This window comes from Rhodofomes roseus, assembly GCF_022264815.1.
Source record: "Rhodofomes roseus strain CIRM-BRFM 1785 chromosome Unknown C8Q71scaffold_36, whole genome shotgun sequence".
NCBI classification, from domain to species: Eukaryota; Fungi; Basidiomycota; class Agaricomycetes; order Polyporales; family Fomitopsidaceae; genus Rhodofomes; species Rhodofomes roseus.
Genome location: NW_025952992.1, coordinates 68799 through 89395, shown reverse-complemented (window position 1 = coordinate 89395; position 20597 = coordinate 68799). Strand labels below are relative to the sequence as shown.

Sequence of the window (20597 nt, the reverse complement as noted above, 5' to 3'; positions counted from 1 at the left end):
CCTCGATGTTCATCCCATACCTCATTCTGTGCTGGGTTCCTGCGCATATACCTTGATCCTGGTCCAATCCGGTGAGTTTTGATGTCTGTGTTTCATTCGAACTTACATGCGCAACGACCTCGCACTCTTGAGCCCCGCTGCAGCGGCTGCATTTGTTGTACGGTCGAACGGGTGGCTGTCGGCATGGTATCAGAGGACAGAACAGTAGATCATGATGTGCGGAGCTCGAGAAGACGGGACCGGTGCGGCCTTGCGACAGGATGGTTGTGGTGCAGGTCGAAGTTGTATGTGCATTGTGTGAGGCTGTATGCGCGGCGCGACGCGACGCGACGCGATGGGTGTGGTCACGGCCCCGTGCGACTGCGTTACATAACCTGAATATATAATTGATAGGGGGCGGAAAGCCAGCCAGCGGATATCCATTAGATACTTGTCGGAAAGCTCAAGTATCCTACAGCTATTCTCCGTGGAAAATCACGATCAACGTGCAGTGCCCTCTCTCGGCCACACGATTTGCCCCGCGCGCCGTACTGTGGCCTTTGCTTAGCTTTTGCTTCATCAACGCAACACATCTGCGCTCATATGATGCGGTCTCGCACGCGCGGGTGACGGGCGGTATAAGTAGAGGGTGGGCATGACGGGTTACTTCCCAACCCTCCTGATTGCTCGCCCAAGCAACGCTATGACAGAGCAGCCCTTCAAAATTGCTGTCCCGGACTCTGAGCTCGACTTTCTCCGCAAGAAGCTCGACCTCGTGCGTCTCCCGGACGAGCTGGACGAGGCCGGTTGGGACTACGGCGCGCCCCTTGCGGACATCAAGCGGCTCGTCGCGCGCTGGAAAGAGGGCTATGACTGGCGGGCGGCGGAGGCGGGCATTAACGAGATTCCGCAGTTCACGAGGGACATCGACGTCGACGGGTTCGGGACACTGAACATCCACTACATTCACCAGAAGAGCGCAGTGAAGAACGCAGTCCCGTTACTCTTTCTTCACGGATGTACGTAGGCTGTATGTCGCGCGTGCTCAATTAACATGTACATGCGTAGGGCCTGGACACTGCCTGGAGGTGAGGAAGATGCTCCCGCTGTTGACCGAAGCCTCTCCGGACCAACCAAGCTTCCATGTCGTCGCTCCCAACCTGCCCAATTTCGGCTTCTCGGAGGCAGCAAAGAAGCCCGGCTTCAGCGGTACCCAGTATGCGGAGGTAGCGAACAAGCTCATGTTGGCCCTGGGATACGACGAGTATGGTGCGTACACCCTGTTCTGCGTATATGCCCTTGTAATGATATGCAATCACTAGTCGTGCAGGGTGGAGATTGGGGTTCTTTCGTACGTGCGCTATGCAGCATACACCGTAGCTGAAGACGCTGAGGGACCATCTATATTAGATCGCTAGCAAGCTCGCCGCGGCGTACGGCCACCAGAGCGTCAAAGCCTGGCACACCAACTTTCCAAGGTACGATCCCTCATCCTACGCCTCACTCACTCCTCTCATCTCATCCCAAGAGTCCGCACCCCGCCATCCTTCACAAAGTTCCCGCGCCTCTGGCTGCAGCATGCGCTGACCGCGTATACGGACAAAGACCGCGCCCGCCTCGCGCGCGCGGCCTGGTTCATGCAGAAGGGCCGCGGCTACTTCCTCGAGCAGGCGACGCAGCCGCAGACGATCGGCTACTCCCTTGCGGACTCGCCCGTCGGCCTACTCGCGTGGGTGTACGAGAAGCTCGTGGCGTGGTCGGACGACTATCCTTGGGATGACGACGAAGGTGAGTTGGTTGCTTCTGAGCTGTGGATAGGGAGAGGCTCAAGGGCCGTTATAGTGTTGACGTGGATCTCGGTGTACTGGTTCTCGAAGCCGGGCCCGGCGGCATCCGTGAGGATCTACTATGAAGTGACCAACGCGAACGAGTACACGGATGTCCCGTGGAGCTCTATCCCATGCGGAATCTCGTTCTTCCCCAAGGAGCTCACCCCCTCGAAGACGTGCGTGTTCAGTCTCTCAGTCCCTCAGCAGCCTGGCCATACTGATGACGGCGCACTGCAGATGGTCGAGAACACTGGGAAACGTCGTGTTCGAGTCGGAGCATAGTGCAGGCGGCCACTTTGCTGCCCACGAGAGACCAGAGGACCTCACTGCGGACGTGCGCGCGATGTTCAGAAAGGGCGGGCCCGCCTTTGGGGTGGTCCCCGGGCGGATTGGGTACGATTGAACGCTGTACCCTGGTCGATTTGAACACGAATGCCTCATGAGCTGCGCTTCTGCCACTCGATTCACTCGGGATAGTCTGTGATAGGTTCCAGATCGTGACCGTTCTGGACGATGCGTCTTGGCGGCGCTATGACGCGTGACGTCATGCGTCATGGGGCGCATGTCTGCGCATGTCCACTGTCGCGTAGCGCGACGATCGCGTCTTGTGGCCGGATCGGCGAAAATGGTTGATCGGGCTTGCCAGACTTTGACAGTCTGACTCGACCACGAACAAGACCGCTTACGCCTATGGCTAGTAGGCCGGCAGCTCGTACTCCCGCTTCTCTTACTCATGATCAGCAGAGGGCATACGACAGTATAAAGGTGCACGCTCCTGTTGTTGCTAGCCAGCCAGTCGCTCCGCACACTTGGATTCGGATACCATGACCACCTCAGTGCCTCAACCCTTCAGTGTATCCGTCCCAGACGCCGACATCGCGTCCCTGCGCCAGAAACTTGCCCTGACGCGCTTCCCGGACGAGCTTGACGACGCGGCGTGGAACTACGGCGTGCCGCTTGCGGACGTGAAGAGACTTGTTGCGCGATGGAAGGATGGCTATGACTGGCGCGCTGCAGAGGCCAGCATCAACGAGATTCCGCAGTTCACGACAGACGTCGAGGTCGAGGGATTTGGCACGCTGAATGTGCACTTCATCCATCAGAAGAGCGAGGTGAAGGGCGCGATCCCGTTGCTGTTTGTGCATGGCTGTACGTGTTCCTTTCTGAAACGTTGTGCCAGATACTGACGGGGGTGCATCGCAGGGCCGGGTCACTTCCTTGAGGCCAGGAAGCTGCTCCCGTTGTTGACATCTGCTTCGCCGGACCACCCGAGTTTCCATGTTGTTGCTCCTAGTCTGCTGAATTTTGGCTTCTCTGAGAGTGTGAAGAAACCAGGGTTTGGGGTTGTCAAGCACGCAGAGGTACGCATGAACATAGGATGCATTTGATACAACGGTACTGAGTATGCTACCCCAAATGTAGGCCTGCCATAAGCTCATGCTCAGCCTTGGCTATACTGAATACGGTGCGTGACGTGAGTGGCCTTGTTCTATAGGCCCATACTGATAGCCCAGTCCATCAACAGTTGTGCAAGGAGGAGACTGGGGCTCATGGGTTAGTACTCCGTTGATCGTAAGCCCTCCAGGACTGATCAGATATACTAAGATCATAAGGACAATGGCGGCTACTTACGGTAGCTCCGTGAAAGCATGGCATACCAACTACGCTTCGTCAGTCTCCCCGTGTACATAAACCCTCTCCCACTGACCTTGTCGGGCTTGTAGTGCGGTTAGCCCGCCATCATTCTCACGCTACCCTCGGCTCTGGCTCAAAAATCTCGTTACTCCCTTGACTGAACGTGAACGAGCCAGTCTCAAGCGCCTCCCTGACTTCAATCGCACGGGGCGAGGGTATAGCACTCAGCAAGGCACACAGCCGCAGACGCTCGGGTACTCTCTCGCGGACTCACCCGCGGGCTTGCTGGCTTGGATATACGAGAAGCTTGTGCTCTGGTCGGATGAGTATCCGTGGGACGACGACGAAGGTGAGTATATCCGCTCGCTGCAACGCGCAGTACTCATGCCGGTTGTTCAGTCCTCACATGGATCTCGGTGTATTGGTTCTCGAGAGCCGGCCCCGCTGCCTCGGCAAGGATTTACTACGAAGACGCCAGAGCGAGGGAGGACCCGAAGCGGGTGGACCCTTGGTGCACATCCCCAGGCGGCGTGTCCTACTTCCCTAAGGAGATGATTGCCCCGCCGAAGACGTACGTTCTCCTCTGGATGTCATAACGAAGTACTGACGGGGATGCCGAACACAGATGGACGCGCATGATGGGCAATGTTGTCTTTGATTCTGAGCACGAGAGCGGTGGACACTTCGCTGCGCATGAGAAGCCAGATGGCCTCGCAGCGGACATACGTGCGATGTTTGGGAAGGGCGGGCCTGCGTTCGGCGTAGTGCCGGATAAAGTTGGCTATGATTGAACGTCGCTTGTCTGGTGTATGGTGTGCATGAAGTCACCCGGTAATGTAATTATCGTCTCCGCACTCTAGTCAACACCGTCCGCTATGCAGCACTTCCATCGACACGAGCTTGACTTCGTTCCCGTCCACCCGACTCCCAATCGTCCCAACACATCGAATGGACTGCGACGTCGAATCCGCACTGCCCAGAGCACCAATCGCCCTCACGCGGCAGATTCCCCACTCCGTTATTGTCTTTTTTGCTATAAGTCCACCGGTGGGTCCCTTCAACTTTGAAGCCGAGATTCAAAGCCAATTGGATCGAGGCTACGTTATCTGGGTGCGCGCCCCACTGGACGCGTCGCAGACCGAGGCCTGGAGGGGACGCGGTCGGAAGCTCCAGGCAGTAGTTGAGGAGGATCGCTGTGGCGTTCGTCGCGATCTTCTTGCGTTGGAACGCAGGGAAGACGACCGCGTACCCGATCTCGGTGCTCAGCTGAGCTCTCGATGTGCGGATGAGCCCGATGATCCCAGCAAAGGTGCCCCCGCCGAGCTCGGGGTGCGCATCGTCGGGCGTGGTCTTGTCCATGATCGCGAGGAGGACGCACTCGGGGTTCGCATGGTACGCTCGCTCGAAGAAGGCGAGGTTCTGCTCGAGGGTGGTGAAAAGGACGGGGTAGTAGCGGAATAGGTCGGGGAAGGTGGGCCCGACGGCATCCCAGAAAAGCGCGCCGTGCGCTCGGGGAATGAATGGGGTCAAGCGCACGCGATGGTTCTGTAGGAGTTGGAGATCGAGTGGATATACATAGTTGATATCATATGGGTCCGATCCGTACAGCTCGTCTGCTGTGGGAGTAGGCGGATCCGGAGGCGGTCTGTAGAGGTTTGTGAAAGACATGGTCGATAGCCTTGGCATTCAGAGCATCACGGTACGCTGCTTGGGACTCATACTTATATAGGGATTCAAAGCAGTGCGTATGCCGTACCAGGTGAGGATCGCCGAGTGTCTTGATCGGGCCGCCAGTGTCAGCCTGAGTCTTCAAGTTGTCGGTGATTAGCTACTAGTACTTCCGAGTCGATACGTAGTTTGAGAAGTTCAGTTGAGAGTACCAAGTTTTGACGGTGATGCGAAGCAATGCGGTATCCGACCATCTTCCACTGCCTTACTAGTCGATCAGTATGAGTGAGATCACTGGTCAACAAAGCGGAGACAACAAGTTGTTCAACAAGAGACAACGCCGAGAGTCACGGAGCTGGCAACGGGCGCTTACATATAATTGTGGACATGTGCCGATTCTAGAGCGCTACAGGCAGCTGCTAAGTACCTTGTACTTACCCCAATACCACGCAGTGACTATCAACAGTCTGCTATGCCTACCACCGCGCGTGTATATCTGTGTCTGCGACGGGAATCAGCGGCTACCTGCAAGGTCCATCGCCCATGCGGTCAGCATTTGAGTTCGCACTGCTCGAGGGCTCCGTGCTAGCTCGATCGACGGATATCATACAGAATCCAGAGGGTCTTTACAGTTGAGTCCGTTTCTGCTCAGAATAATCCAGCAGCCTGATCAATCAATATCAATCATTTGCGAAGCAGGAGGCGGCCGATGAGACTTGAAGTTAAGAAATCTGGGGAGCGACTCTCTTGATATCTATGTTCACGGTCAGCCACTGTGGGTACGAAGACGATGCGCCACTTCCACTGATCCGAACTTGCCAGCTGTGTACAAAATGACACGGCCCAATGACCATGCAAACGTTGGACTTGGCTGTCGTCAGCCTTGCTCCATGTACGCCGCTCTCGGTCAGGATTGAGACCCACACAGGATCAATAGCGTCTCTTTGACCCCTGCTCTTTACTTTCAACCTCAACCGTCTGGACGATATATCGCACCTTCGCTTTACTGTCACTGTCACTTTCCATTTTTGATCGCTATGTCTTCTGCTGGCATGAAGACTTTCCTCGCGGATGCTGTCCTCTTCGATATGGTGCGTTTCTCTTCTTACCTAGGATATACGGTGAATATATACTACATGCGCAGGACGGTACGTTGACCGACTCCATCGCGGCGGTCGAGGCTGCATGGGGCAAGGTCGCGAAGGACATGGGGCAAGACCCAGCCCTCGTGATCGCCGCTACCCACGGCAAGCGCGCCATCGACAATCTCGCGCAGTTCAAGCCCCATATCAGGGCTCACGAGATGGACGACGAGGTTCAAGCCTTCGAGGAATCGATCCTATTCTTCGCGGATGCGTACAACAAACACGGCCCTGGCTCGCGCCAGAACTCCCGTATCGCAACGCCCATCGACTCCAGTGTGGCTACGCCTGCACTCTCGTGCGACGGCTCGAAGGCGTCATCTATCATGTCCTCCAGGTCGTCTTCATTCGCGGGCGAGCAGAGCGCCTCCCGTCCCACGTTTCTTCAGCGCGTCAGCACCATTCTGGAGATCGGTCAGAGTCTTAGAGAGTCGGCCATCGAGCACGGTGGTATGTTCGACCCGGAGGAGGAAGAGAAGAATATGATTCATGCCCTGGAGGCCTGGCAACAGGAGGCCGCGGCTATCAATCGTTCAGTGCGCATCCTCCCAGGCGTAAAGAAAATGATCGCCTCCATTCCTGAGGGCCATTACGCAGTTGCGACATCCGGCGCGAGGACTTACGGTGAGTTACATGGCGCACGCTACACACCAACATCTGACAGCACGTTAACAGCCTACGGATGCATGACGCGTGTCGGGATCACCCCGCCTCCCGTCACCATCACCGCGGACGACAAGCGTCTGAAGGCCGGCAAGCCCGCGCCCGACCCGTTTCTGCTCGCCGCCGAGTGCCTCGGTTTCGACGCCAGGAATTGCGTCGTCTTCGAGGACTCGCCGTCCGGCATCAAGGCGGGCGTCGCGTCGGGCGCCACCGTCATCGCCGTCAGCACGTCGCACGAGCGCGCGAAGATCGAGAACTGTGGGGCGCACTACCTTGTGGAGAACATGGACAAGGCCAGGTGCGAGCCCGTGGACGTGGATGGGCAGTTGAAGCTGAAATTCACGGTTTACGAGTGATAATGCATTGATCAATTACTGTACATTCACGTAGTATCTGTACTTTAGATAGCTTGAAACGAGGAAAGCTTCTGCCACAAAAATGACGTACAGGGTATCGAGGATGCCATTGACAAGATAACTTGCCAGACAGTGACACGATCCTGATGAACTTTGCATGTACAGTGGTGAATCTCCTTCTACTCGTCAACAGGTCCCATCCCATAACTCAATGATGCACGCCTGCATCGGTGATTCCCTGAGTGACTCCAGTTGTACTGAATTGACGTAGTCCAGAATGCGACGCCGCTCGTGCATGAGGGCATCCACGTTCCAACCGACGAAGTCCGGCACAATATCGTCGTCCTCTATCGCGGTGCAAACCAGTTCTTCCAGCTTGTCACAGCCTTGATCGGAACGGCGAATGACGATAGACATCATCTGAGAGGGGACCCATGTCTTCGCGAAGCGACCGACGAACCGAAGGCGTTTGAGACGAGGGAATGGTGGAGCGGTGTCCCGTGGCGACAGACAACGGGTCCAATACTGTCTGTTGAGCGACGAGTCGATCCAGAGAGTACAAGATTGCACTGTGCGCATCTTGAGGAAGAAGCCTTGAACCACGCGCGTCGGCACAGGCGCAAGGTGGTCCGCGATGAGGCTGAGATCCTCGACCTGGCTGAGGTCGAGTGCTGCCGGGAGCAGCGTAAGCACCGAGGTAGCCCAGGCACTATGTACCTCATTGGTCAGCCTCGCACGGCGATGAGCACTCAGCTGAAGCTCCAGAGATCCTGTGGGGCCGGCGCACGATACGCAGATCTTGTGGGCATGCAGCCACAGAGACAGTTTGGTGGGCGGGCCGGTGTTCTGTAGGAAAGCGATGCGCGGAGGGAGCAGGGCGAAGAGCGGGGCGTGGCTGGCTACGCCCTCCATGGCCGACACCTCCACTGCGGTCGTCGCAGGCAGCACGAGGTGTTGCAGAACGCACGCCGCAACCCGCCAGGAGCATCCCCAGATGCTCACGGTGCGCAAGTGAGGCATAATCACGCGCACGCCCTGCGCTGTTCGGGGCCGGCCGCGTCGGTTCGAAATAGGTCCTGAGGTATCGAGGGTGAAGTGAGCCAAGTTCGGCGATGCCTCCATGAACGTAAGGAAGTCGGTCAGGAGGACAGGACGGACTCGACTCAGCCAGAGATGCGTGAGACTCGGGAATCGGTTATTGATCCACGGCACTATGCAGCGCAGGCAGAGGCGTCGCAAATCGGGCGCGTTGGTCTGAAATTGTTCTGGAAGCATCCCAGGTGCTACAGGGGCAATAAGCCCATCGATTTCTATGGACAGCCCCTCTAGGCGAGGAGCGACGCGGGCAAAGATGCGATGTTGGAGAACTGCGTCAGGGGCAGAAGCTTCGCTGCTGTACTCGATTCTGAGTCTACGCACACGATAAAGCTCTGCGTCCAGAACGTTGAGCAATGCGAGGACGCGAGGGACGGGGCCGAGGCGACTTGAGCTGGTGATTGCGATCTCCAGCGGCATGGCTGCGGAGCGCTCCAGTAAGGTTGACAGCAGGGTGGGCGACATCTTCGCTGGCACCTTCAGATTGGACCAGAGACCGGGGTACGACATGATGACTTGTCTCCAGGGTTGACAAACGAGTTGCAGGCGGAGGAACACTTCGGCTGGCGGATCTTCGCCGGATGCCACGCGCCGTCTGAGCTGGTCGGAAATAGCCATACGAAATATGCACTCCAGCAGTTCCGGCGGCAGTCGAGCCACAAAGGACGACCTATATGCCATCAGCAATGGTTCGAGGAATCCAGACGAAGAGACTTACTCCTTCAAAACCAGGTCGCCATCGTTGCCGGTCTGGCTGGCACTTGACGAGGCATGATCATGTATTGCCATCGACGAAGGGTGTGGGGAGGGAGAGAAACTACAGTATCGTCACAACGGTCGATGGCTTTATAAACTGCCCCAGGCGGGTTGTGGCCCAGACAAAACTGAGGGGTTGTAGTCGTCGTCAAAGCGAAGTCAAAGCGGCCACGTCGAAACTAAGCGCCACAGGTGGCCACGGGAACGAAATGTCCGCCACGATGTCTCTGATACCAAGATATCTAATCTGGTATGTTGTCTTGGATGAGGCATCGAGGATTCACTAGTGAGTGTGTGCGGACCACGCAACTTTCCTATAGTAAACATGTCGGAGGTGGTGATCATGTGTTTGATCCATGAAAGACCTGGCGTACATGATACAAATCAACGTGTGTTCCTGTTTTCAAGACCGCAGAATGCGGGAGTGGAATGCCAGTCGGGCGGAACATGAAGACTCAAAAGAGATTTCAAGTTTGCAAGGAGGTTCAATTGGCGGGCACGGCGGTGGCTCGACGGTGGATCTCCGATCTCCCTGCGGGAGCTCGGGCCGGACTTCTAGTACGCACCGGTCAAGCTGTGGCCATTGCCAGCGCATCTTGAATCTTTCCATGTACTTGACAATGGCAGTCACCAAATCGGCCATACAACCTTCAGACATGTTCATATGGCGAGCTGGAAGGGGAATGCATCTCTGGCTGTGATGCAAGAAACTGCCCCACAGTGGCAGGTTGTGCGGACGGTATACTACGTCACACCCACCTGTGTAGCTCGCTTTCGCGAACCTTATAGGCAATTATAGGTGGAAGAAATGCCTCATGGCCGCTACTGTCGTGATTATCAGGCTCAATGTCCGACAAGGCCGTGGGTAAGACACTGTCGTGAGTGGTTCGTCAAGAGAACTTGGCGCCGCAGGACCGCATAGTACTCACCGACGGTGCGTGGATTGTCCACTTCGAGCCGTGGACGTCTTCTTTCTTGACCATGAGGTAGCTCTCGTTATCTAAGGTTCACAGTCTACAGTAGCTGTCTACTTCGGCAACCCAAGGTCCGCCCAGAGTTTCAGCTTACTCCGAATGACAAAAGAGTCAACCACCGCTGCGAAGTCGACTCTTGCGGTCCGGCACGGCGTCGAACGATGTACCGCTTCAGCAAGACCATTCTGTTGAATTATTGGGAATATTCCGCTGTGAGTGTTCCGTTGGGTTGCTGTTGCCGCCTTGCGTGCTTGGTATAATCTCAATCTGTCGACCAGTGCAATACATTCGAGCAAAGACAAATGCCCGTGTATCCTTAGAAGCGGCTGCCTTCTGAACGTCGGGTCGATTATGCCAAAGACGTGAGGGTCAAGTGCTCGGTAGCATGCCTGCTTCCTTGAAGGACTGACACGGTTCATAGATTGACATCTATACGAAGAAAGGTTTGCCGACTGCTGTCTGCACGTATGCATGTGGCAAACCTTTGACAAGCGGACGGGTTCAGGTACAATGTAGCCTCTCAACGTCTGCTAAGTAAGCCGCGCTCGAGAACCGCGTCTCGGCGAAGCAAGGTTAGGCATGAATGCAAACGCCCGCATCGCTTCTCATCTACGGCTGCTGTGTGTGCCCGGAAGCTAGCATGGGCCACGCGTGTGTACTGTAAGTCTTTCAGATCTGTCGGGTGACCCGAGGCCTATCCTGACCAGCCACCATATCCGTCCCATCGGCAGTCCTGCGGCCATAGCCAGCAGCTCGGAGCCATTCATCGTGCACAGCAGTCCTGATATGTATGGCGTCTGAGCAGACCCTGTGTCGTCTCCCGCTTTCACCCTGGACTGTGGTCTGACAAGTGCGATCGCCCCCCTCCCCGTCGCCTGACGAATATTCTCAATGCTGCACCGTTCCATGACGACCATCCTCCCAGCAGCCATTGCGTTGCTTCTCACCTTGGGTTTCAGCCTCGCGGCGTCCGTGAATAGGACAATCGATGACTACTATGGCGATTCTGTGACAGGTGTTAAGCCAATCTATACGGATGGCTGGGCTTATGGTCCAAACTGTTCAACGTGCACCATCACGCCGTTCCTCAGCGACCTCTTCGATCGCTCGTGGCACGAAGTCACCGCATTGCTCAATGATCCGTATCCCGAGAACGTCACGATCACCTTCGAAGGTGCGTTGTTATGTCAACATGCCTGCATCTTGCCGCTGAACAACCTGCCCCATCAGGCACGGCTGTCTGGGTGTACTGTGTAGTCCCCAATTTCCTGAACCACAGTACTGGAGCGCTTACGTCTGTCAACATCACTTTTGAGGTCGATGGCAAGATGGACGGCTTCTATATCCACGAAGCCGATGGTACCAACAACTCGTTCTACTATAATGTCACCGTATACAGCAACACATCATTAGCGGCCGGAGAACACACAATAATCATGTCCCCGCAGCGCGTGAGCGGTGGGTCCTATATGGGACTTGACTGGGTACAATACACCACGTAGGTTCACATACAGCTTTGGATCAATGAGCATGCTGATCGGTGTGAATACGAAACAGCACAAACTCGTCAACGAGCCACCAGCCAAGTGTACCCCTATCAAGTGCGCCATCAAGTATCTCGACCACTATGGGCACTTCATCAATGACCCCACTTCCGCATACTCACACGCGAGTCGGTGCTATAATTGGCGGAGTGATCGGCGGGATAGTGGGCGTCCTGGCCATCTGCGGACTGGTTGTCTATCTACTATACCGGAGGAGACAGCAGAAGAGAGCAGTCAGAGACGAGATCGAGCCAGAAGAAGCGGTCCAAGAAGCCAAACCTAGCACCATCGATCCCTTCACGTACGCCAGCGTGAGCCAAGTCGCGAGCTCCAGCGAATCTAGACAGGTGTTGAACGTCGGCCATATGCGTTCTCTCAGCTCCCCGGAGCCTGAGACAAGCTCGCTTTCGCGTTCTGCCATCACCACGTCGACTGCACCACTCACGTCGAAGAAGGCCCGGGCGGAGACACCGTCGTCTGGTCTTCGATCTACTGCCACGTCGACAGAGCCACCATCTCCTCCACCAAACTCGGAGAGCTTCCGGACGTCACCGACAAGCGGGTACTATGGTGGTGCATCGCAATTCGGAGAGCTCTCTCGCCAGATCCGCGAGATGGAGCAGACGGTCGCCGAGTTGCGGCGGCGGCAATCGACGGACCACCGCGCGACTGCGTCGCTCATGGCATCCACTCAGCCGAGCATCATTGGCTCTGTCCCTCGGGATGACGTGGAAATCAGGAGGGAGATCGTGGCTCTCCAGGTGGAGGTCGAGAGACTTCGGGCGGAGCAAGCTTTGCTCAGCCAGGAGGCCCCGCCGGCTTACGAGCCTCGAGAGGATGAAGACGCAGGTGGTGAAGCGCAGTTAGAGTAGTCCTCGTAAGTTTTCCCTCAAATATCCCACAATGACAACTCAATTGGCTTCTACGCACTTCTAGGCTTATGCTTGGCTTATGCGCGTACGAATCCGATACGATGTAACGTTCATGTCATGTCATTCTTTGTCTAGTCACGTTTGGATAGTATGATTCGTGTTCACTAGTACATGACCACCGCTTCCTCTCACCCGAAAATGTCATACATAGGGATGCCTATAGGTATAGATTGGGACTCAAATTTGATCAGTTGCGTGTGTACCGCGATCTCGTCAGTCTCACTGGCATCTCACTGGCAGTTGTGTTGAACTTCGCCTCTCCGCATTGGACGCCGCTGTGCTAGGTCACCCATCGAAACGATCGCCACGTTCACGCGCGGATTTTGGCATTCGATATATCTGACGTGATGAAAGCATTGATCGTGGCTCGTGTTTGACTGCGATTCATGATATCTCCAAACCTCAGGCTGTGTAGTCCTCAGGCCTCACGCGCACGCGTCACCGTTTCGAGTCGCCATTCTGACCAACATCACCATGAGTTCTCCATTACAGTGTTACGGGCAACTGTGCGTGACACGATGAAATAATTCATGATCGTCACCAACACTCGAACGACATGACGAGTCTGAGGCTCAGGTACGGTGCCGTATGAACGAACTCATCATGGACAGGTGAACCGCAGTATCACCTCCCTCTGCGACTATCACGGTCTTCCATTCTTGTACCGTGTTCGCACCAAGTTTGCACTGGCAGTTTCCAGCGAAGTTGTCTGTGTGACTGCGTAAGTCATTACATGATTGCCAGTGCGCATTGAAGGTGGCCTTGAGGTGGCCTGTATTCGTATGTACACGTGATACTGCCATACCTGAACGATTGGATGATGGTGACCGGTGATACATGACTTAGTACTGCTCTGGACATCGTACTACAAGTACTGGGTACGGATAATCTGCCTACTCAATCTGATATTCATCTTCTCCCGGTGGCACTGACTGACAGATGTGTTCGATACGCATCTGACAGACGAGTTATGACTCAAGACCGAAGTCATGTACATGGCAGTAGCAAAGTTTCGGAGTACCAGGTACCTCACAATCTGGTTCGATTTGTTTTATAGGTCGAAAGGCCGGAGTAATAGCTGGCGCATTGTAAAACGCAACGTTGTGGTGAGTCTTAGCTCAGTGCTGTGTTCTGTGGTCCCGACTCCCCCCATCTAGGAGAATAGAACCTCTCGTCAGGGTGTGCGCCGCATCAGGTCATCAGGATCATGGCAGTGCGGCGGACAGTTGGTCAATGAAGAATGTACAGAAATGCTGCAAGTGAATCTATCGTGCCTTCGCTAGCTCCACAGGACCGTCGTCTCGTCTCTGGTCCCCTCTCGTTTCCTCTCCACGTTGGGCGTGAGCTGTCTAGCACTCGATGTCGTCTCGTCGCTCTTTACTCCGTCACTCTTTTACATACATCCTACTCGGCCACCACCTGATGCTCCTTCTATTCCTAGTGGGAATTCCGAGGATCGTGCAAGCGGGGGCAACGAACAGGACTATCGATGACCAGTACGGTGACTCTGTCACGAAAGCACTTCCTAAATACGGGAACCCCCCCAGTGCGGATTGGAATTATGGACCGAATTGTTCCTCCTGCAGCCTCACGCCGGATCCGGACAAGATGTTCAGAAATAGCTGGCATGATAACACGATGAGCGCCTCTGCCAGCAGTGCAAACACCATCTCCGTGAGCTTCAATGGTACGCATTTGTTTTCATATTGTGTATCCACAGACTTTCTGACAGACGACAGGTACTGCGGTGTGGGTGTACTGTGTCACGTCCCAGAAAGCAAACAGCACTGCCATGATTACCGGTACCAACATCCAATTCGAACTGGACGGAGAGAAAGTCAACTCGCCCTACGACTATGCTTCGACAAACCAGCAAGCGACTACAAGTGATTTCAACTATAACGTCGTTGTGTACAGTAACAAATTGCTAGCCAACAAAGAGCACACTCTGGTCATGACTATGCAGCCGAGTTCATGGATCGCTTTTGACTGGTTACAATACACGTGAGTGCAGATGTCGCAATGCATTGCAAGCTCCGAGTCCTGTCCGTACGCCACTGGACTGACGACGTTGACTACAGGTATGTAGACAGCGTAGACGTAGTGTCTGCAACGTCGCATACAAGTTCCACTGCATCGACCTCAAGTTCCACGACTAATATGCCAAGCACAATACCTTTCACTGGATCGTCTATCGGAGAGGGATCCAGCACTCCGCCAGCGAGTGATAGCATGGATCCTTCGGGCACGTCTAGCCTTACGGCTGGTTTCACGACTGTCACTACAGTATCTGGTCTGGCGACAACGGTCGTAAGCAGCGTCCTTCTCACCTCTCCGGCACCAACGACCTCCACTTCTGTCGCAGCCGACACGCCGAGCTCTCACCATCCATCCATCGCCATCATCCTAGGCGCAGTAGCTGGAGGGCTCGCTGCGTTGGTGCTCCTGTCCATCATCGTCTATGCGTGTCGCAACCACAAGTCCAAGAATATGGATGGTGATCCGCAGTCACTCTCCAGAGGGAGCGTATACCCTCTGTTGAAGGAAGATAGAGGATACCTCGCCACGGACGAGCCCAGTGCTGCGACAGCGAGCATCTACTCCTCGGCATCCCACCGCACCGACCTTTTGTCGCTGGATAATGTAGTGGAACCAGTTTCGCGCGCTTCATTGTCCCTCCCCGGCAATCGCTACGGCTCTGACGATTTCCTGCTAGTCAGCCCTGGGCTAACATCCTTCGCAAACGGCCATTCGAACGGCTCCTCCGCACGGCCTCTTCCAGTTCCTCCCATCACTGGTCCTGACTCCTATGGGCCCGAAGTCTCTCGAGTGTCACTCGGAGGGTACAGTGCCGCAATACCTGCCGCACATGTTGGCGGGTATGCCAGCCCTACCCGGGCCGGAACAGCGACCGACGATTCGCACTACCTGCGATTGGCATTCCAGCGAATCGTGGGATCATCGAATGCGATGTCTCCGCTGGGGGATCCGGAGGTGCCCTACATTCCCCGCGTCACTTCTCCTGCCAGCGAACACGATGTTGCCGAGTTGCAGAGACAATTAGGCGCACTGCAAATCCAAGTGGACAATATCAGGGCGGATCATGTTTCCCTGGGCGCGAAGACGCCCCCACCTGCCTACGAAGAAGCGGACGACAAGTAGGGACCCGCCATAGCCTACTGTAACTCGGGATCTTGGACCGAGGTACATGTTGGACTCGTCATGGGCGCGCTGTGTCTTCAGATTTCCTTCCTTCCACTCAGGTCATGGTATACTGGACTGACAGGGTTGACAACACTGTATGGGCCGAGCTAGTAGCGCGACTCGTCCGGCGTGAGACTCTAGCGCACATGGTGATTCGATGGAAACTCCGTTGAGTTGTACTGTTTGCTGCTTGTCAGTGTCCAAGGTCTCTGTACGGACTCTGTACCATTAGTAGATGTCTAGCACCGTAGTAGTTGGTCACTGAAGATTCTCAGCAAGTTTGCACTTGGTTTGCACCACTATCGGAGTCGGAAGCACGTACCGGCGTCTCCGACATGTACCCGATGCTTCTGCATTCCCGCATTTAACTTGACCGCCACTTGACCGCCACTACGAAGCGATTGCTACAATTTATTGCTCAACATCACGATCGCTGGAAGCACCACGCACCGCGACGGATCCGGGCCTTTCAAATGACGTTACAGCTCTGCTGTGCGTAGATGCACATTATTGTGGTATAGCACAGCATTGACATGACGAACCGCAAAGACCCACGGTGAGATAATTCGGAGATAATACTTGACAGTTGGTTGGTAGGCCCTTTGATCGCCGTGTCTCACGATGACGAGCAGCGATAGCACCGCAACTGGGGTGCTCAGCATTCTTGCCTGGCTCCACGCCGCTTGCAAAGTCCAGTCATCTTCCTTATTTTCCTCTGGGGGTCTGCCAGTGCCCAGGCTGGCGTACTATTCACGGCGTCCACTTCAGTTTCGCTCCTTCAAGATTCTTTTCATTTGACGTTCCCTGGACATCAATTCTTGATAAACTCTACTTTTCAAGCTACAATGAGCGTCGCACAGGCTCCTGGCACGCTGACGAACAGGACGATTGACGACTACTACGGTGATAGCGTGACTGGCTTGCAGCCGCAATACCGCTCGGGCAGCGCTTGGAACTACGGTCCTCAATGTCCAGGTTGCTTCATACAACCAGCCGCAGACGAGGCCTTTGATCAGTCATGGCATGATGTGACTGCGTCGCCGAACGACCCAGGGCCAAGCAATGTGACACTCACCTTTACCGGTACGTTTGAACTCGATCTCTCCAATTCAAGTCTAACAAGCAAGCGACTGCTCATGCAGGTACCGCCGTTTGGGTATACGGCGTTGTCCCAAACTATGTCCAATATGCGACGACGTTTGTCAATGTCAGCTTCGAGCTGGACGGCAAGGTGGCAGGGTTATACACGCACGTACCGTCGACATCTACAAGCTACGAGTACAATGTCACGCTGTTCAGCAACACCGGGTTAGCCAATACGCAGCACACGCTGGTTATATCGCCTCAACGAGAACCAGACACATCATATATGGCGTTTGATTGGGCGCAATACACGTATGTTGTTGAGACGCATCCATGATACACCTCTCGATGCTAACTAGTATACAAGACACGAGGATGTGACCACAAGCTCATCTACCGGCAGCAGCACCTCCTCGACTGCATCAGGAGGAGGATCATCATCGACATCTGTAGTACAGAGCCCTTCCCAGAGCGCGTCGGGTTTCACATCAACGTCGAGCCACGCACCCGTCGGAGCCATTGTCGGTGGGGTTATCGGCGGACTTGGCCTGCTCGCTCTCGTCATCCTCGTTCTCCTTCTGCATCGTCGATACCGACATGGCGGTCTGGACAAGATCAGGATTGTCCGCGGCGGCGAGGAGGGGCGTGGATGCATCGAGCCCGGGGCGCAAGTGGACCCATTCGTGGATCCGTCCATGAGCCAAGTCAACGCGCCCGGGGCTTCACTGTCCACCAGCATGCCGAACCAGTCGCGCACATCGCTGTGGACGTCATCCAACTCCACGTCAACTGCCCCGACGACTTCTACGTTCCTCCGTGTTGCCAACGCGCCCTCGACCATCATCTCCGAGGAGGAAGAGATCGAGCCCTCTGGGTCGTCGTCAACATCCTACACACGCCCCGCGGCTGCTAGTGGGCCTCAGAGAGGTCACAAGAAGGGAACCTCGTCGACGAGCCTGTATGTCCTCCCCGTGGACACCCCTGCCGCCTCTAGAGACGCCCTCGCTCTGCCCCCGTCAAACACTCCCGGGAGCGCCGCCCCCACTAGCGCCGCTCCTCCCACGGATTCTCCTGCATCTGCGATCCCTCGAAGCGCACGCCGCCCGAACGGACGAGGCCCAAAAGCATCCATGCGCCGCGAAGAGCTCTCTCGCCAGATGCGCGACATCGAGAGCGCCGTCGCCGACCTGCGGCGGCGCCAGTCAGCCCAGTCTGCGCGCACAGTCTCATCGCGGCCGGCGAGTGGTCCTATCCCGCCGCTGCCGGGCAGCCCAGAGCTGCCCCCGGAGTCCGACGACTCTGACGAGCTGAGGAGGCAGATTGAGGCGCTGCAGCTGGAGGTGGAGAGGCTAAGGATGGAGCAGGATGTGACGCTGAGCGAGCCGCCGCCGGCGTACGTGTACGAGCAGGAGGATCGGGAAGCTCGGGAGAGTTAGTCTCAGCTTATATTTATGATCATGGTGTACATGCTGCATTGGCGCATCCTTATTTTGATTCGCTTTGCGATTGATACCAACTACCACCTCCTGTTATACCAATGACAACCACGTTCTGAGCGGAGGGGCCCATGTTATGGTGCGAATGAAGAGAGGTGCTGAAAATACAGGGATAAGTGTATCCCAAATCCGTATTCGCGTGAGTCTACGTAGTGTTCCATCCCAACTCAGCGATGCCTCCCGGCGCCTTACACATCCAAGGACGTTCATCCGTTGCGCGACGGCTGATGAGGAACCCATTCTCCGACGCCGTCAGAAACGTATCCTCGAGTACCATAGTCTCCGCGTCGTCCCCGGCGTCACTATGCACGAGCTCCGCGGGTGCGACGGCAAATGCCATCCGGCGCAACCTTCCGTTCTCATTTGACGACAGTTTGTAGCGAGACAATGTATTGGGATTGGCGTGCGCGGGCGAGCGATAGATCTGCGCGAACGTGAGACACAGCTCTGGAAGCGAGGAGACATGATTTACCTGGACCGTCGCTCCTTGAGGCGCAGACTCGCTCTCCAACGCTAGCGAGCCGCGCGATGGGTCTCCGGAGGTTATGTGATAGACTTGACGTATCTTCGAGGCACCATGACCTGCATTGTCGTCGAGCACGCCCAGAAAGAACGAGTCGTCTTTCATGATCTTCAGAAGCTTCGCGCTCTGATCGTCTGTGGCAGAGAAGTTCTTCCCGCTTTCAATCGCTGCGAGGAGTATACGCGATGGGTTCTTGTCGTCGAGCGCTAGGATGAGGTTTCCTTCAGACCTTGTTACGAGATCAGTCCAATACTCAGTCATAGGAGCGGAACAAGGCGCACTCTGTCACGACCATGGGTTGTGTCAAGGCCTGAAGACCTGGAAATCCTACTTGCAGTTCAGGAGGGGTAGATGAATGGATGCAAAGTCCGACTGCGCCCGACGAATAGACTGATTTTCCGTGGAACAGCGTGTATGGTCGACCAGTGATGAACGGCGTTGAAGACGCAACCAAGCCTATCTTCAGGCGCCGTGAGGTCGAGTGCTCATGCTTCTCCAGAGGACTGTATGCGATAATGGCATACCTTGGTAGCCATGGGTAACGCTTGAAGCGAGTTGGAGAGACCTTCTGGAGAGCCGTCGGACAGATAGATGACTGTATGCGCTTCATCTGTCCTGCGATCCCCGTTGTTCGATGCGCAGCACGAGGACTAAGCAAACGACGTACGGTATACCCTGCAGCTCGGACGGCAAGAGAGGAACGTCGACATTCTTCGCCCATACATCCTCCCAATTGACGTTCTCCGTCTCTTCTTGGACGACCTCCCCTGTGCCGACGCCAGATTGATCCTTCTTGCGAAACGCATGCCATCGGCCGACTTGTGGTGCACTTCTTCCGGGGATGTCACTTCTGAAGGCTGTAGTGTGGTCCTTGGGAAACATTGACAGCGAGCATGCGATGCTAGCCTGCAGAGCCGGGTTGCTCGAGGGTATAGGCGCGGATAGACATCCTACTGAGTGCGGAGAAAGCGCACCAACGGTCGAGACAAGATCCTGCAGATGACTCGAGTCCACCTTGGAAGAGACTGAAAGAGAATAGAGAGGGATGTGGTCCGGGAAAGCGAGGTGTACCCGACTGACGTGGGTCAGGATGTCGGAGACTTTCCTGGAGATGATCGTGCTTGTGTGCAAAGCCATAGAGTCTCCCTTCAACTACAGAGCTCTGCGGTGCGTATTCGCGTTGTTCCGCAATCCTGAGGTAGCTCGACGGTTGTGGCTAGGCTTCTACAAGCCCGAGCGACCTCGTCTTGCGGCTTAAGACAGCACTTAGTAAAGTGGTCACTTCTAGCACGTCGAGCGTATGAGAGCGCCTGTAAGTTCGACGGGGAGAGAGCTTGGTTAAACCGTCGTTGAACCTGAGAGTATGCGAATGGCGCTGCAGACCTTGGAGTGACAGTGCGCGAGCGCAGCATGATGCTGCTGAGCATGTGACCGACGCGGTTGTGGCGCTTGCGCGCCTTTGCCAGTAACTGTCGTACTCAAGTCTCAGAGTCATTATATTTTTATGTAAAATATCTTTGGCTGTGTCAATGCACCGTGACCATCAGCTCGTGCCACGGCCTCGCTACTAGCCCCGTTCTGAAGCATCCATTTTCATCATGAGAGGCTCCGTCGAGGTGTAGTAAGTCTTGGCCAGCGCCGCACCGCCTGACTCGACGCAGAATCTACGATCTGCAATTGAACTGCCAGGCTCAGTCGTGCCTCGTCGTACGAGAATG

The 20597-nt window shown here is 55.6% G+C and overlaps 9 protein-coding genes across 9 annotated transcripts; 6 read left to right on the top strand and 3 right to left on the bottom strand.

Annotated features, from left to right (window-relative positions):
* Window positions 1-682: 682 nt before the first annotated feature.
* On the top strand, window positions 683-2211 carry C8Q71DRAFT_799628 (Alpha/Beta hydrolase protein; the record flags this gene model as incomplete). The annotated part of the gene is made up of 7 exons (XM_047925902.1): window positions 683-998; window positions 1048-1248; window positions 1302-1330; window positions 1390-1457; window positions 1508-1767; window positions 1822-1984; window positions 2046-2211. 7 exons carry the CDS (start codon window positions 683-685, stop codon window positions 2209-2211), a joined length of 1203 nt encoding a protein of 400 aa, XP_047773090.1.
* A 211-nt stretch (window positions 2212-2422) lies between these two features.
* Window positions 2423-4275, top strand: C8Q71DRAFT_395953 (alpha/beta-hydrolase). Its single transcript, XM_047918295.1, has 8 exons — window positions 2423-2957; window positions 3012-3169; window positions 3231-3273; window positions 3334-3362; window positions 3414-3478; window positions 3533-3792; window positions 3843-4014; window positions 4069-4275. The coding sequence occupies exons 1-8, from the start codon at window positions 2633-2635 to the stop codon at window positions 4232-4234; spliced, it is 1218 nt and encodes a 405-aa protein (XP_047773089.1). The 5' UTR covers window positions 2423-2632; the 3' UTR covers window positions 4235-4275.
* A 41-nt stretch (window positions 4276-4316) lies between these two features.
* Window positions 4317-5111, bottom strand: C8Q71DRAFT_799627 (acyl-CoA N-acyltransferase; the record flags this gene model as incomplete). Its single annotated transcript, XM_047925901.1, has 1 exon — window positions 4317-5111. One exon carries the CDS (start codon window positions 5109-5111, stop codon window positions 4317-4319), a length of 795 nt encoding a protein of 264 aa, XP_047773088.1.
* Window positions 5112-6163: 1052 nt separating this feature from the next.
* C8Q71DRAFT_717921 (HAD-like protein) lies at window positions 6164-7272 on the top strand (the record flags this gene model as incomplete). Its single annotated transcript, XM_047921201.1, has 3 exons — window positions 6164-6202; window positions 6256-6877; window positions 6929-7272. 3 exons carry the CDS (start codon window positions 6164-6166, stop codon window positions 7270-7272), a joined length of 1005 nt encoding a protein of 334 aa, XP_047773087.1.
* Window positions 7273-7365: 93 nt separating this feature from the next.
* On the bottom strand, window positions 7366-9302 carry C8Q71DRAFT_395843 (uncharacterized protein). The gene is made up of 2 exons (XM_047918294.1): window positions 9086-9302; window positions 7366-9037 (listed from the first exon to the last, which is right to left on the bottom strand). The coding sequence occupies exons 1-2, from the start codon at window positions 9154-9156 to the stop codon at window positions 7459-7461; spliced, it is 1650 nt and encodes a 549-aa protein (XP_047773086.1). The 5' UTR covers window positions 9157-9302; the 3' UTR covers window positions 7366-7458.
* A 1315-nt stretch (window positions 9303-10617) lies between these two features.
* C8Q71DRAFT_395786 (uncharacterized protein) lies at window positions 10618-12824 on the top strand. The gene is made up of 5 exons (XM_047918293.1): window positions 10618-10757; window positions 10829-11271; window positions 11328-11595; window positions 11655-12518; window positions 12578-12824. Exons 2-4 carry the CDS (start codon window positions 10989-10991, stop codon window positions 12511-12513), a joined length of 1410 nt encoding a protein of 469 aa, XP_047773085.1. The 5' UTR covers window positions 10618-10757; window positions 10829-10988; the 3' UTR covers window positions 12514-12518; window positions 12578-12824.
* An 813-nt stretch (window positions 12825-13637) lies between these two features.
* Window positions 13638-16114, top strand: C8Q71DRAFT_395696 (uncharacterized protein). The gene is made up of 4 exons (XM_047918292.1): window positions 13638-13679; window positions 13731-14260; window positions 14313-14577; window positions 14655-16114. The coding sequence occupies exons 2-4, from the start codon at window positions 13933-13935 to the stop codon at window positions 15733-15735; spliced, it is 1674 nt and encodes a 557-aa protein (XP_047773084.1). The 5' UTR covers window positions 13638-13679; window positions 13731-13932; the 3' UTR covers window positions 15736-16114.
* Window positions 16115-16622: 508 nt separating this feature from the next.
* Window positions 16623-18296, top strand: C8Q71DRAFT_717950 (uncharacterized protein; the record flags this gene model as incomplete). Its single annotated transcript, XM_047921203.1, has 4 exons — window positions 16623-16860; window positions 16920-17176; window positions 17235-17587; window positions 17774-18296. The coding sequence occupies 4 exons, from the start codon at window positions 16623-16625 to the stop codon at window positions 18294-18296; spliced, it is 1371 nt and encodes a 456-aa protein (XP_047773083.1).
* A 205-nt stretch (window positions 18297-18501) lies between these two features.
* On the bottom strand, window positions 18502-20016 carry C8Q71DRAFT_717897 (uncharacterized protein; the record flags this gene model as incomplete). Its single annotated transcript, XM_047921198.1, has 5 exons — window positions 18502-18780; window positions 18829-19108; window positions 19161-19339; window positions 19404-19494; window positions 19547-20016. 5 exons carry the CDS (start codon window positions 20014-20016, stop codon window positions 18502-18504), a joined length of 1299 nt encoding a protein of 432 aa, XP_047773082.1.
* Between the last annotated feature and the right edge of the window lie 581 nt (window positions 20017-20597).

What these genes read in the sequence shown, in the direction of transcription:
- C8Q71DRAFT_395953 (XM_047918295.1), top strand. Translation starts at nt 2,633, where the DNA reads ATGACCACCTCAGTGCCTCAACCCTTCAGTGTATCCGTCCCAGACGCC. An exon ending in GAGGAGACTGGGGCTCATGG is followed by an intron (nt 3,363 to 3,413) that starts GTTAGTACTCCG and finishes AGATATACTAAG; the next exon opens with ATCATAAGGACAATGGCGGC. An exon ending in ATGATTGCCCCGCCGAAGAC is followed by an intron (nt 4,015 to 4,068) that starts GTACGTTCTCCT and finishes TGCCGAACACAG; the next exon opens with ATGGACGCGCATGATGGGCA.
- C8Q71DRAFT_395843 (XM_047918294.1), bottom strand. Translation starts at nt 9,156, where the DNA reads ATGGCAATACATGATCATGCCTCGTCAAGTGCCAGCCAGACCGGCAAC. An exon ending in GGCGACCTGGTTTTGAAGGA is followed by an intron (nt 9,038 to 9,085) that starts GTAAGTCTCTTC and finishes GATGGCATATAG; the next exon opens with GTCGTCCTTTGTGGCTCGAC.
- C8Q71DRAFT_395786 (XM_047918293.1), top strand. Translation starts at nt 10,989, where the DNA reads ATGCTGCACCGTTCCATGACGACCATCCTCCCAGCAGCCATTGCGTTG. An exon ending in CGTCACGATCACCTTCGAAG is followed by an intron (nt 11,272 to 11,327) that starts GTGCGTTGTTAT and finishes CTGCCCCATCAG; the next exon opens with GCACGGCTGTCTGGGTGTAC. An exon ending in GACTGGGTACAATACACCAC is followed by an intron (nt 11,596 to 11,654) that starts GTAGGTTCACAT and finishes AATACGAAACAG; the next exon opens with CACAAACTCGTCAACGAGCC.
- C8Q71DRAFT_395696 (XM_047918292.1), top strand. Translation starts at nt 13,933, where the DNA reads ATGTCGTCTCGTCGCTCTTTACTCCGTCACTCTTTTACATACATCCTA. An exon ending in CATCTCCGTGAGCTTCAATG is followed by an intron (nt 14,261 to 14,312) that starts GTACGCATTTGT and finishes GACAGACGACAG; the next exon opens with GTACTGCGGTGTGGGTGTAC. An exon ending in TTTGACTGGTTACAATACAC is followed by an intron (nt 14,578 to 14,654) that starts GTGAGTGCAGAT and finishes CGTTGACTACAG; the next exon opens with GTATGTAGACAGCGTAGACG.